General features: G+C 32.0%; 2 protein-coding genes across 2 annotated transcripts; one reads left to right on the top strand and one right to left on the bottom strand.

Annotated features, from left to right (window-relative positions):
- Positions 1–763: 763 nt before the first annotated feature.
- LOC123676915 lies at positions 764–1,878 on the top strand. The gene is made up of 3 exons (XM_045613240.1): positions 764–1,124; positions 1,464–1,559; positions 1,612–1,878. The coding sequence occupies exons 1-3, from the start codon at positions 831–833 to the stop codon at positions 1,837–1,839; spliced, it is 618 nt and encodes a 205-aa protein (XP_045469196.1). The 5' UTR covers positions 764–830; the 3' UTR covers positions 1,840–1,878.
- On the bottom strand, positions 1,840–13,694 carry LOC123676912 (zinc finger FYVE domain-containing protein 9). The gene is made up of 12 exons (XM_045613224.1): positions 11,054–13,694; positions 9,693–9,811; positions 9,101–9,404; positions 8,721–8,966; positions 8,548–8,661; positions 8,327–8,491; positions 5,285–5,444; positions 4,959–5,109; positions 4,634–4,898; positions 3,121–3,361; positions 2,773–3,061; positions 1,840–2,320 (listed from the first exon to the last, which is right to left on the bottom strand). The coding sequence occupies exons 1-12, from the start codon at positions 13,422–13,424 to the stop codon at positions 2,162–2,164; spliced, it is 4,584 nt and encodes a 1,527-aa protein (XP_045469180.1). The 5' UTR covers positions 13,425–13,694; the 3' UTR covers positions 1,840–2,161.
- Between the last annotated feature and the right edge of the window lie 18 nt (positions 13,695–13,712).

Below are 13,712 nucleotides of genomic sequence, written 5' to 3' on the forward strand. Positions count from 1 at the left end.
ATTCTGCATGCTTTCCATGCTTGTCCGCACTTAACCGTTTTCACCATTGCTCAATTTGCCTGCTCACTCATTTCTGCTGCTTGATATACGCCACCTGCTCACCTCGCTTAGTTCTCGTTCCGTACCGTTCTTCTTCTTCGGGTGCCTATTCGTTCCGAATATTGGCGATCATCCTGGATATGATAACTTTATTCACGGCCGCTCTGAATAACTCGGTAGTAGTTTTCGAGAACCATGTCCTTAAATTTTTAAGCCATGATATACGTCTTCTTCCGTACCGTGTTGCATAGTAAATATTTGCTTTTAATGTTTAGTAGCCTCTTGCATTATTGTATATAATTTGGTGTTGTACATAAGGGAACGAATAGTGTTAAATATAGTGTGTTTCGTCAGAGTGTTTTTATTTGTCTCATAGACATTTACTGCCATTTAGTGAAAGAAATCACCACTGGTCAATCGCTCTTACCTTAGATTGAAGCGAACCCTTCTCCAACTGTTTAAAAGCTACCCAGGGTCTATAATAGTGAGCGACGTAAGGAATTGCAACCTTATAAAACCTATCGCAATTGGCACCCGAGGTAATATAGAAGGGAAAGAGTATACCATCAACAATCCGAAGAAAGTCGACGTCACAAGCTTTTTGGAAATATCGCCATTTCATTATACAGCGACACTCATAGAAAGAAAGGGAAGTTTCCCCAATACCGAGTTTGCTTTCATCTGAAATTTTTGAAAGCTTTTAAAACAAAATCTAATCGGTGGCTTCACCAGTATCTATTGACAAATTATTTCTGAAACTTCAATAAAATATTTCAAAACTTAATGGGATAATGCAGAATATGAATTTGAAGCCACTAAACATCGATCAAGTCAACAAAAAAATTTTAGAAAAGAAAATCATCTCCAGACCTGATTATGATCTCATTAATCCTACTGGCAATTATCAAGATGAAGATGCAAAAATTTATCAAGAAAAATATAATGAGTTTTCTGAAATTTCAAAAAAGTATCAAGAATTCAATGAACAAACTTTCTTAACATCTAAAGTGAAACTACTGAAAGATTATGAAAATTTCATTGAAAGAATTAGTGGTGATTTTTTCCATTTCAAAAGAAAAGGAACTGTAAGAAAACCAAGTTGATTTGCTTGAAAGCCGACCTATTTTTCCAAACAATAAAGAAAAGCTGTATATATATAACAGCTTATCTAATGGGGTCCTCATATGGCCAATATTATTGAGGTATTATTAGTATTGACTCAATATATTGTTCGTATGAGGGTGTATGAGGCCAATAACTGTCCCTAGATAATATCAATCCCATTTGCAGACTAAGCTTTGATTTGCCGATCCATTTCAACAGACAATTTGATTTTTAGTTTTTATTTATTAAAACTGAAATTAAATTTTCAGAAAACACATGATTTAATTGATTATCGAATACTATAAAATGAAACTTTTTAGGAAAATGAAGCAATTGAAGAGATCCAAGAAAAAATCGATAATTATGATATGAATGGAAGAAAGCAAAGGAAAAGGCTTGTCCGGAATATTCATGAAGCAAGTTAATAATCATAGATATTGATTCATTGATTCAAACTCCTCTTTTCAGAAACTCAATACGAATACTGAAGATTACTGCATTGAACCCTGGTTTTATCGATACCTAATATTAAATAAATTTATTCATTTTGCTCGAGCAATAGTTTTGAAGAACAGATTATTGAAGAATTTGGAAAAACTCAAACAATTAGATAGAGAAAAAATTCTAGAGTTTGAGAAAAAACCTTTGAAATATCATAACGACACTTATTCTCAACTATTTGAAAAATTCCTGTGATAATCATAATTGATAAATATATTTTCATTTATTAACATATCTAAATTTAACAGTTATTAAAATAATATATAAATAGCTGAAAACCTCTAAAACCAAATTAGTGCACAAACTAAATAAGCATTTAGTAAGTTATACAGAGTGTTAAAGAATATCACAATATATAAAGTATGTTTTGAATCTTCACAATTTTTTGGTATATAAATTTTTAAACCAGTCAGATCCTTTTGGAAACACTCTAAACTTTACAATACTACACTTTGTAAGGAAAATATAGCTAATAACAATTACATATTGACTTTAAGGGTCTAAAAATACTAGAACATTATATATTTAGGATGCGAAATATCAGCTCCAAAATTATAGGTTGTTCTGTTATGTTATTCGAAGCTATTCTATGAAGAACAGGTATCAGCTCATTGTCCAAACTCTTCATATAAATTGGTGGTAATATTACATTATTTGAACCAGCCGAATAAGAAACCTAGAAAATTATGATGATCAAACAATTTTTTATAATAATATTTCAAGTCAATGAATTCAAAAAATTCTTAACGCTCATGTTCCCAATCAGCCATATCTTTTTTTTTTACAAACATGTATAATTGCTATCACCGAACCCAAATAATTACTATTTCAAGTAATGTTATGAGATAAAATGACAGAAAACAATTTTAGGTTAGGTTATATCCGAATATGAACATATATTCATTTGTGGCTCGAAATATGAGCTTGCCAACTTGACAAAGTATAATGCCAAGCAATGATTTTTCAGTGCTTGGTGGTGGCCGAGTAACAACTAAGAGAAGGTCACAGAGCCTTGAGTACTTCTTAAGCACGGAGTATCGACTATGAGTACGATCATTATGTATTTAACAAGTAAAATTTTGTATATAACTACAACTATGGAAAAATGTATAAATAATGCATACTTACATTTTCCACATGTATGTGAGTCCTCAATCCGATTTTATAAAAACTATTGCTAACAAGAAGATCTAAATACTTCACTAGTGCCTGACATGTAGCTCTGGATATGTTTTCTGAAATTTTTGAAATATCTATTGGATCCTGATTTTTAGATGATTCTTCACCCCCTTGACTTATAAAGACTTCAGTCCATCTAATGAGCCGATTACCGCTATTACAAGTATAATCCTTTCCATTATGAACTCTTATTGATGGTATTCCAGTCAATACTTTGTTATCAATAGGAGAAAGCACCCTGAAAAGTGAAAAAGCATGAAAACCTATTTTGGATTAGTTTCTAAGAAGTAAACTCACCCCACATTAAAACTAGTATCTGGCTCACCCCAGATTATTGTCACAGTCTCATCACTCTCTTCGTTTATACAACCACATCTGATAGTGTGATTTTTCTTGCTTTTCAAAGCATCCCTCACTTGTAGCATATGCTCAGGTAGTATTTGTATCATCAGTCCGTCTTCCACAATGTTTGATTTAGCTGTCAAGCCACTGGTAGATTTTAGGGCTCCATTGAATACAATGAAACTTGCTCCAGTTACTGATTGAAAAACGAAATCAAACATCAAAAAACGTCTAATTTGTTAGTATTTCACCAGGATACAAAAAGATCCACCTTAATTAAACACTTCTCAAATAGAATATTCTAAAAGAAGTTGCAGAATGGGTTTCTATTCCCACACAAATCAGTGTTGGAATTGCCTTCTACAACATGTATTAGACGATATTTTCTCTATTTCGTCAAGTTTTGTGATATATTGTCAAGATTCAATGAAATTTTCAGATTATACATCCTAGTGATTTTTATATTGTATCTTGGCAGTTGGTGTGACTGTTACGAAAATTGACAAATTACAGAATTTGAATTGTACTTTTAAAATTTTGAAATAATTTATAATTACGCATTGAAATCGTGAATTATGTCTGACGTAATCGATTTAACATCACCAGAATCAAGAGAAATTGCGAATGATATTGCAAATCATTTCACTATATCCAAATTATAAACGAGCGTTCACTTAAATTCGTGGTCAAGAGTGCTGTGGAGAAATTCGAGTGGATTTTCTATGATTACTAGTAGCGCTTAGCTTGTACCATATCAACAACATTTGTTTAAATACTTAGAATCTGGGAAGAATATCGTACCATCTAAGCGCTACTCGTTGTCACAGAAAATCAACTCGAATTTTTACACAGCACTCTTGACCACGAATTTTAATGAACGCTGGTTATTATATTGACAACTGAAAACATAACAGAAAAAAAATTGTGATCAGAATTAATATTTAAATTTTAAATGCCACCCACTGAAAAATTATGAGGTTTATAGGTAGGTAAACTTAATGAAGATCGGTTCGAAATTAACTTTTACGTTCAACAATTTATAGAAATCCTGGGTGTGCCATTTGAAATAAGTAAGTTTTTGGTATAATTAGTAGTTAATGTACAAATATTATTTATGCTGATGTTTTCTATATAGGAGTAGCCAATGTCTATTCAAAAAAACATTGTCTGTATCGGCGGTGTTCCTGGTTTCTTCAATTACCAATTAAAAAAACTCAATATTTTCAATTTTTCGCCATTTTCTGGTTAATTGTTGTAAGGTATAAGTGATCTGAACGAATCTATCATTATTTAAGCTGGTCATTCCAATTTTGAATTCATATACAGGATTTTACATTGAAAAAGTGTAGCTTTGCTTTCGAATATCCTGTATATATATTATACACATCGCAAAAAGAGATTTTCAAAATAAGTATAGTGGTTTAGAACAACAAGGTTTTGATATTTCAAATACCGAACTCATTATTACCTTTCCTTGGTTGGTTACAGATGTTTATGGCATGTGTGCTGTAATCATTGCTTGCACTCTGTGTATCTTGAATGCAAACTAAATGAGAATCTGCAACACTGCTGAAGTTCCCCGCAAATGCCAATATGTGGTCACTTGAATTGGAAAGACTCTTCAGTACTTGGTCATATCTGTTCTTGGGTATAGTAACTGTTGTGTTTTTATCCTCCATATGTATCATCAGGCCCCGGATTTGGGGTAGTGTATAAGAGAAATTTCTGAAATCCTGAAAGGAAATTAAAAAAGAATTACCAAACTTTAACCAATTTGAAGAAACTGAACTTACAGCAAGTAGATTGATTATAGTATGACCTATTTCAACAAATACACTATCTCTATCTCTGGTTGAAATAATCGGGCTGGGGTAGTATTTATATTCAGCCCCTAAACGCAGGACTAAACGCAAAGGAAACAGTTTAGCCCAAGGCGTTTCCCATCTGAAAACAAAGTTAAGCTAAGGATTTCTATTCCATTTATTATTTAGATATTTCACAAAAAATTCTTGATAAAACGTGAAAGAAATTTTCAGTAATTTTTGTTTTAAAATGCCTATTTTTAGTATTAACACAGGGTATTTAGACATTATAAAATTTGATAGAATAATGTTCTTACCTGTGAATCAGAATTCCGATGAGATATGGTTCTTTCGGTATAATTATATTTTGCAAACATTGAAAGGTAGGTCTGATATATATAAAACCAAAATGATTTTTCGAATCCAAAAATGGTGAATTTGGATGTAGGGACATTCCTAACTCTTTTACTGAACTTCCTGAAAATTGAGGATGAATATTGTAGTCTTAGCTATGCAGATATTATGCCATTGTACATAGATTATACAGATATGGCAAATGATTTTAGGAACATAGATGATTTAAAACGCAAACATCCAGTTTTTTCACAATAAAGGATCATATTCGCCGGTGGTAAGATGCTGACAGTTTCAACTTATGACATGAATTGAGCCGAATAATCAAATAATATTAGGTGTACAACTTTGCTTATGCTGTTTTGCAATTGATGGCTGTAGCAGTAAGTGGTAGTCGAAATAAATAGATCGTAGATGTCATACAATAAGCTTAGGTATTTGTAAACATAATGCCAACTAAATATTAGTCGATTTGTGTCTGCATCATAAAGTTATTCTCGATTAAACATGTCAGCTTACGAGCCAAATTCTCGTCATTTGCAGGAGGTTTTAGTTTTCCGCTTTAATATGAAGAAATCTGCGGCTGAGGCTTATTGAATGCTCTCAAATACCCATGGTGAGGCCGCTATTAGTGAAAGAACGTGCTGAGAGTGGTTTCAACGCTTCAGGAACGGCAATTTTGACGTTGAAGATCAGCATGGCGGTGGAAGAGAGAAGGTTTTATTTATTTAACATAAGCAGGAATCCTAACAGGAATAACCCAATTACAAGGATTCACAAAAAAAAAGAAAAAAAGGTTTTCGAAGATGCAGAATTGGAGGCATTGCCTGATCAAGACTCGTGTCAAACACAACAAGAATTGGCAGGATCATTTGGAGTAACGCAATAAGCCATTTCAAAACGCTCGAAAGTCATGAAAATGATTTAGAAACACGTAAATTGGCTGCCGTACTGGTTTAAGCCAAAAGATGTTGAACAATGTTTGTTTGCTTGTGAACAGTTGCTTGCAAGGCAAATACGGAAGCAATTTCTGCATCGCATTATGACTGGAGACGAAAAATGGGTTCATTATAATCCCAAGCGCAGATAATCATGGGGATATCCCGGCCATGCTTCCACCTCGACGGCAAACCGAATATTCACGATTCCAATGTCATGCTCAGTATTTTGTGGGACCATTGTGGGAGCATTGAAAAACAAACGGCCGCAATACAATGAGGGACATGATAAAGTGATTTCACAGCATTTCAATGTTTCCATGTTGCGGAAGTGGTCAAGACATACTTGGAAACGTTGAAATGGGAACTCCTACCCCATCCGCCGTATTCTCCAGACTATCACTAGTTTTGATTAATGGCACACGGCCTGGCTGACCAGTACTTCCGGTCTTATGAAGAAGTAAAAAATTGGATCCATTCGTGCATCGCTTTAAAAATGACTAGCGATGGACAATACTTTGAATCATAAATGTATAACCAGTTTTTTACAATAAAGCCTCGAATTTCGGAAAAAAACGGCGTAAGCAAAGTTGTACGCCTATGTACATAGATAGGCCTTTGGGCAGTCATGTAGTACAGAGCATTGACTCCAAGAAAATGAAGAACAAATAAAATAAATTCAGAAAATAATAATTTCGAAAACATTTTTTCAAATTGTGTTGTTTCACAGTAAAATACATACTCTTTTTCAGGGAGAAAAAACTCCAACAATCGGTAAATGGAATAAAATTACTTTTGGTTTATCAATTAATAATTAATATTTTAAATTGTTGTCAGAAGCATCAAGGGTTGATTCAATTAATGTCTTAAATTAATAAATAGCAAATCAGTTTGTTCACTGAATGAGGTTTCGATAAACTATAGAATAGGTATATGACCTTGAGACCCTCCAAACACTTCTAATTTTCTACGTCAAATCGGCAGCTACGTTGCCAGATTGAAAATAGCATTTATTTATTCTTTATTATTAGGTTAGGCTTATGTCAAGCAGAGGGCTGTTTGATAATGATATATTACTACCATTCAATTCGGAGCTCCTAGTTTTCGATAAACTTCTTGAAAATTAATATTTATTCCAGAAAATTTATATGAATATTTTAATCACTTTGTTCGTAGAGCTTCGAAGGAAAGAACTAAGCAGAAAACATCTGCTAACAATTGCTCTGTCTAATTCACAAAATATCTATAATTACATTTGGCGTAGAAAATTATATACATGAATCAATTATCATGTTGATATAACAATGTATTTTATTAACCACTCCATTTGAAGTTCTGTCAGTGGCCAATGCATTTCCACATACATCTTGGCTGCAGAATTAATTTTTTTTGTAGCATTAACAGTCGTATTCAGAATCAGAACAAATATTTAGAAATAAAGATATTATTATAGAATTAGTGAAAAACTTCTTACATTACTTTGATGACCTGATTCATTTTTCGATCTGGCAACGTAGCTAACATTTTGACGTACCGGATTCGCGGGTCCCAAGGTCATATACCTATTCTACATGATTACCAAGGTTTCTATTAGAATGTGATGATCACAAAATTTTGATAGTGCTTGTTAAAATCCTTTCGATTTCCATTTTATAATGTTCAAAATTAGTCAATTTATAGGATTGCAATTTATAAAAGTAAAATTCTTTTTGAGGTTAGGTTAGATTAAGATAAAAATTTTCTGTTTGCACAGCACAGACAGATTGAAATCGATCAAAAAGTAGACATACAAAATGAAACTGGTTTGGTTGCTGTCACAAACTTGTTGGAGATTTACTATAAGCACAAAACTTATATGATCATACTACAGGCGCTTTTCAGACTGTTCTAGTATGCCGACACTCGAAATGCATTGCCTTGAAACAAATACACAGTTTTGAAACGCTAAACTAAAATGGAAATACAGTAACTATAATTCAATCGTAGTTCACACTGAACTACATCAGATAAAACATACATCTTAGTATGAAGTATTTAGAATTTTAAATTTATAAGACTTATTCTCACCTTTCACAGCCTCCAAATATACAAAATTTAAATGCATAAATATTTCTTTCGGTACTAAAGACTCTTTTTCTTTAAATTCAAGTAAAATAACAATCTCATCCTGTCCAACATTTATCAAACCTTCTGTAGAGAAACACCATGCTATACGACTAATACAACAGTCCACTGAAATGAATTTTTTTTGAATAAAGATAAATTTCAAAATCAAATTATCCACTTACTGTTTATGATTTTCACATGAACAAAAACATTGGACTGAAGAGCAAAAGTCAATGATTCATTTTTTAACACCTCCACAACACTAGAATTGTTCGCACAAGGTGAATATTTGATATCTGAAAAAAAAAATAAATATTTCTCTAAATTAAACTCAATATTAAATTAACGTTCATACCAGTTTTGAATATGGTAACAGTAGGTGGCAAGCTTCTTTCATCATTTGGAATGAAACTTTTTGTTTCAGTATCTAACATATCAAGATTTCTACCACTCCTAGCGGATTTATCTGGAGATTTTTTGAGTTTCTCGGATTTTTGATTTTCTGAATAGTTGAAATCTGTATCCAAGTTCGTTAAATCACTGCCAGGACGAATTCCATCGCAGAACATAACACTTTTATTGCTTCTTCCTTTGTTAGACCCTGAGAATATAAAGGACGACGTTTTATCTCTTTTTATTTGCTATATTTCAACAGATATTGACTATTTTGCTGATGAAAGTTATTTGGAGGGAAAATATGCAGAAAGGATCCAATATTTTGGTATTTTTCCTCACCTTTTCTCTTCAATACTCCAACTGGTACCATCACAGAAGGAACAGCTACAGCACCCGGATCAACTTGCTGTGTTGGTGGTATAGTAGAGCAATATTCATGAGGATTATTTGGATTTGGTTGTCCCAGATTATCTTGGGTAACATTCGAATTTCTGCTTGGAGAGGATAACTCCTGAGACACTTCACCTGCTGAGTTGCTGTTCATTCCTTTGTCAAGAATTTCAAAACATTTTGTGCATACTCTGGCTTCTGCATTCAAATATTCTAAACGAAATTTGAGGTTGCAGCATTTTGAACACAGCACCTAATAATTAATAATAATTGAAGAAAAGCCTTTGAAACACATAATCAATTTTTGTTGTATATGAAATAATACACTGGACTCAGTATTATACTTAAGGTTGAAGTAACCACACTCTGGTCCACAAACTCTTTGTTCTTATTTAATGCTGTTTCAACAACATCGTTGCTATCTTCAAATACTAAATGTTAGTTACTCTGAGTGAATACTATTTAGATTCCGTGAGGTTACTTCAATTTCTGTTGGATTCTTTTTTAATCAATAAAATCAGCTATTTAAAAATAAACTCACTAAACCACAAGCTCTGCAATGATGTCTTCTTTTAATCACAGTGAATTTCATATCACAATGTAGGCAACTCATTGCTACACTATCAGGAATCCAAAGAGGAGCCTGTTTTCCTAACCAATCTAAAAAAAAATTAAAAATGAGAATCACCTTTAACTACATATTTTTTATAGTTTTATAAACTTTTCTTCAGTAACCATGACAAATACTTCATGACTGTAAGATCATCTATTAACTAAACTCTATCTTGGATTATCAATTCTTACTAAAGAAAGTGTTTTATTGATTTCGTCTTTCCTCTTGATATTGATTAAAAGAAAAATAACTTTATTAAGTTTATCTAACTTGTACAAGTTATATGCTTCTGAGAGGTCTCACAGAGGCCTAGGAAAGACAGGATAGAAAACATTAAAACAAAAATGGGATGTAATGATGTTATAGTTATTGTGAGTGTATCTAGATGAGGGGTTCTGATGATTCGATCATCCTCAAATTGGGAATGATCATTCAAGTAGTTATTTTAAAAAAACAAATGAAATTTTGTTCGATATTTGGTTATAATATTTGAAAATATATCATGATATATATGAAATTGAACAAAATCGACAAATTTAAAAATATTTTCATCCGAATATGAAAGCGCTTCAAAAATTTTTGATAGAGCCATCAGAATGCATTAAAAAAAATTGCCCTAAAGATGTGTCTGTTTCAAGACCTACTTTCAGTAATGCAGGAGTTACTAAGAAATGATAGGAAGAATAGAAATGGATCAATTTTCCAAATCTTCAGCTCTGAAGCTGGATGCTTTAATGATTTATGGTTTTCATCTATTTCTGTTTCTCAAAAAATGTGTACATAACAACTTTTTTATATAGGGTGTTTCTATATTGAAGGTATATAAACATGGGCATGCAAACACTTTGTTTTGGAGATACAGGATTTGAAAGTTTGATTTTTTTTCGAGATTTTTTTCTCATAGCACCTTCCCTTCACAAGATATTTAACTTAAATTTGACATAGATATTCAAATTTAAAGTTTCCATCATGTGATGTGTTAATTTTGAATGCAAATCTACAGGGTGATATTTTTTCTGAAACAGTGTCTACTGCTTTCCTCCAGAATTTTTTTTTGTGGATCACTAGTAGTTTGAAAATATGTGAAAAGAAACTTGGTCTAGTATTACACTTTTTGATTTCTTTTAGTTTTTTCATATCGGCTACCGATTTTGATACAAAAATTTCAACAAATTCTTAAGTAATCCTCAGAAAAATCCAAATTATTAAAAAGATCCAGTTAGTAAGCTATGATGAATAAATTAATTATAAGTTTTGGTACTTATATGAATGAAAAAAGTTTTATTTACCAATTCCAGCATTGTTAGATGACGTTTGTTCATTGTTTTTCTCAATGTTTGTCTGAATGTCGCTATTGTTTGTCTCAATTACCATTGCACAGGCTCCCTCAATATCTTGTCTATCCAACTGTGATACTTCATTTTCATTAGGAGGAGAACAAGAAGTATTTGGAATATCTTCTGTTCTTAAATTGCCAGTTTTCAGATTGTTCTTGAAGTCTTTATCCATAGTAATGTCACTTCTAGGAGTCTCCACTGGGTAAACCATGTTATTCTGCATCATATTCATATCTGTTTTCTCTTCTTTTTTATCTGGCACCTCTGATACTGCATCATTATATTCTCCAGTATCATCTGAAGAACTACTCGAAACAGAATCTGTTGAAACATCAGAATACGTAGGAGAGATGGCTCTTACGGTATTATGATCTCCACTACTTTCTGTTATAGTCTTCTCAAATTCTTTAGTGCTGTAAAGGTTATTGTATGGCGTTGAGCCTGGTTCACCAATTAAATTTATTTTACGTATGGGTTCTGTTACGTCCTCACTTAATGGTAATATATGTGGTCTAGAGTTCTTGCCTTGTTCATCCTCAAGAGTTTGTTCAACAGGATTTGAATCGAATGGTATGTGTACTTCTTCATTTAAATCAGTTTTTATTTTGTCAGAACAATTAATTTGTTCTTCTGATTTTGAAGACAGTGATTCTGGTTCCATCATAGCTGGAAGTGATTCTGGTTCCATCATAGTTGGAAGTGATTCTGGTTCCATCATAGTTGGAAGTGATTCTGGTTCCATCATAGTTGGAAGTGATTCTGGTTCCATCATAGTTGGAAGTGATTCTGGTTCTATCATAGTTGAAAGTGATTCTGGTTCCATCATAGTTGAAAGTGATTCTGATTCTATCATAGTTGAAAGTGATTCTAAGTGAGTTACAGTGGATATTATATCTTCTTTAACAGAATCTGTTTCATTAAATGTTGTCAACAACTTGGTTTCCGTTGGAATATGTGTGCTGGAATCATTGGAAGTTAATTCTGGTTCTTGTTTTAGTTGTCCTACCTCTTCACTGTGAATACTCAGTGTTTTCACGGTTATTTCTTTTTCTTCTGATTCTATCACATTGATTTCCTTGAAAGATCTTTCCATTGATGAGTCATTATCACTTTCATGTATTATTTCTATTAAGGAAGGATTATTTTCCTGCAAGATCTTCAAATCAGTATTTTGAATACTTGATTTTTCCTGAATTTCATTATTTTCTTCTTGAATTTGAATTCCTAATTCTTCTTCCAATTCCTGAAAATACTGTTCAATATTTTCTTCATCCAATTCCACATCATTGTTAAATCCGATTTTTTCAATTTTGAGATCAGTTTCTTCATTCAGATCTTTCTTTACTTGCCACATATCTATTTCTTTATTTTCAATACTTTGCTGGTCTGTAATACTATCTGTTTTTATTTCCTTTTTATTATCTTCCAAATATTTTTCATTCCAATCAGTATCTAGCTGATTATTAAGAAGGACAGAGTCTTCGGGTATCGAATTTTCATGAATTTCTGATCTTATCTCAGAATTATCTATAAATGCATTTTCTTCCTTCTTTTCATCATCCATAAGGTTTTCAAAATATTTGTCTGTATTTTGATATATGGTAACATCATTACAAACACCTTTGCAGCCTGAATTATCTAGTATTTCTTGGGAGATTTCATTGCTTACCTTTGTCACAATCTGAATCTCAGCTTCATCTTGAATTAGATTCTGCAGATTTATAGAGCTCTTTTCTTCAGGCATTTCATCTAGTAACTTATTGTCAAGTACATTTTCTGTAGGTATGCTTATATTAGAGGAAATTGGTACATGTTTATTTTCATGTATTTCTTGTTTAGAATTAATTGCACAAGTATCACTATATGTATCAGTCTTATTCACTAAACTGTTATGTGAAGTACCTTTAATCTTATCTTCATTTGAATCATTTTGTTTATCTTCAGATGCATTGTTAAAGACAGGATCAACAAGTAAGTTATAAGCTGTATCTGTTGTTTGTGGAAGCATCTTTGGAGGTGTAGGTTTTGCACAAGAATTTGATGTCTCTGACTCATTTGGGATATCAATATCTTTGAATTTTTTTTGAGGATTTTCAATAAGTTTGGGATTAATATCCGAACTAAGGTATTCATTTAAACTATGAAAAACGTTATTAATGGAATGTTTAACTGATATATCATTTCTGCTGCAATGATTTGTATTGAAAGAGGTGTTAGGATTTTCATCTTGTATATTCCTATTCACTTTTGCACTTTCTAAACTGTACTCACTATATTCAAAGTCATTCAAAACCTTGTCCAAATCAACTGTGTATTTATCCATCTATGAATCGTCAAATAAAAGCAGTTTACATAAGATATACTTATCAAGAACACTAATATATTTCTTATTCAAATTCAAATATGTTACGGAAATATCAACTAATGATTTCAACGGTTAATTTTGTCATTGTAATTATTATTTATTGTCCTGAGGGTTGATAGTTGAAGAGATTTTACAAATATCAGATTAATCACATATTTTTGTAGTAGAAACTACTAATAATCTCAATAAATTGATTACTTTATTATCAAATGTCACAATGACAAACACATGATTACAAATAGTTGG

The sequence above is a fragment of the Harmonia axyridis genome, chromosome 3 (assembly GCF_914767665.1).
Source record: "Harmonia axyridis chromosome 3, icHarAxyr1.1, whole genome shotgun sequence".
NCBI classification, from domain to species: domain Eukaryota; kingdom Metazoa; phylum Arthropoda; class Insecta; order Coleoptera; family Coccinellidae; genus Harmonia; species Harmonia axyridis.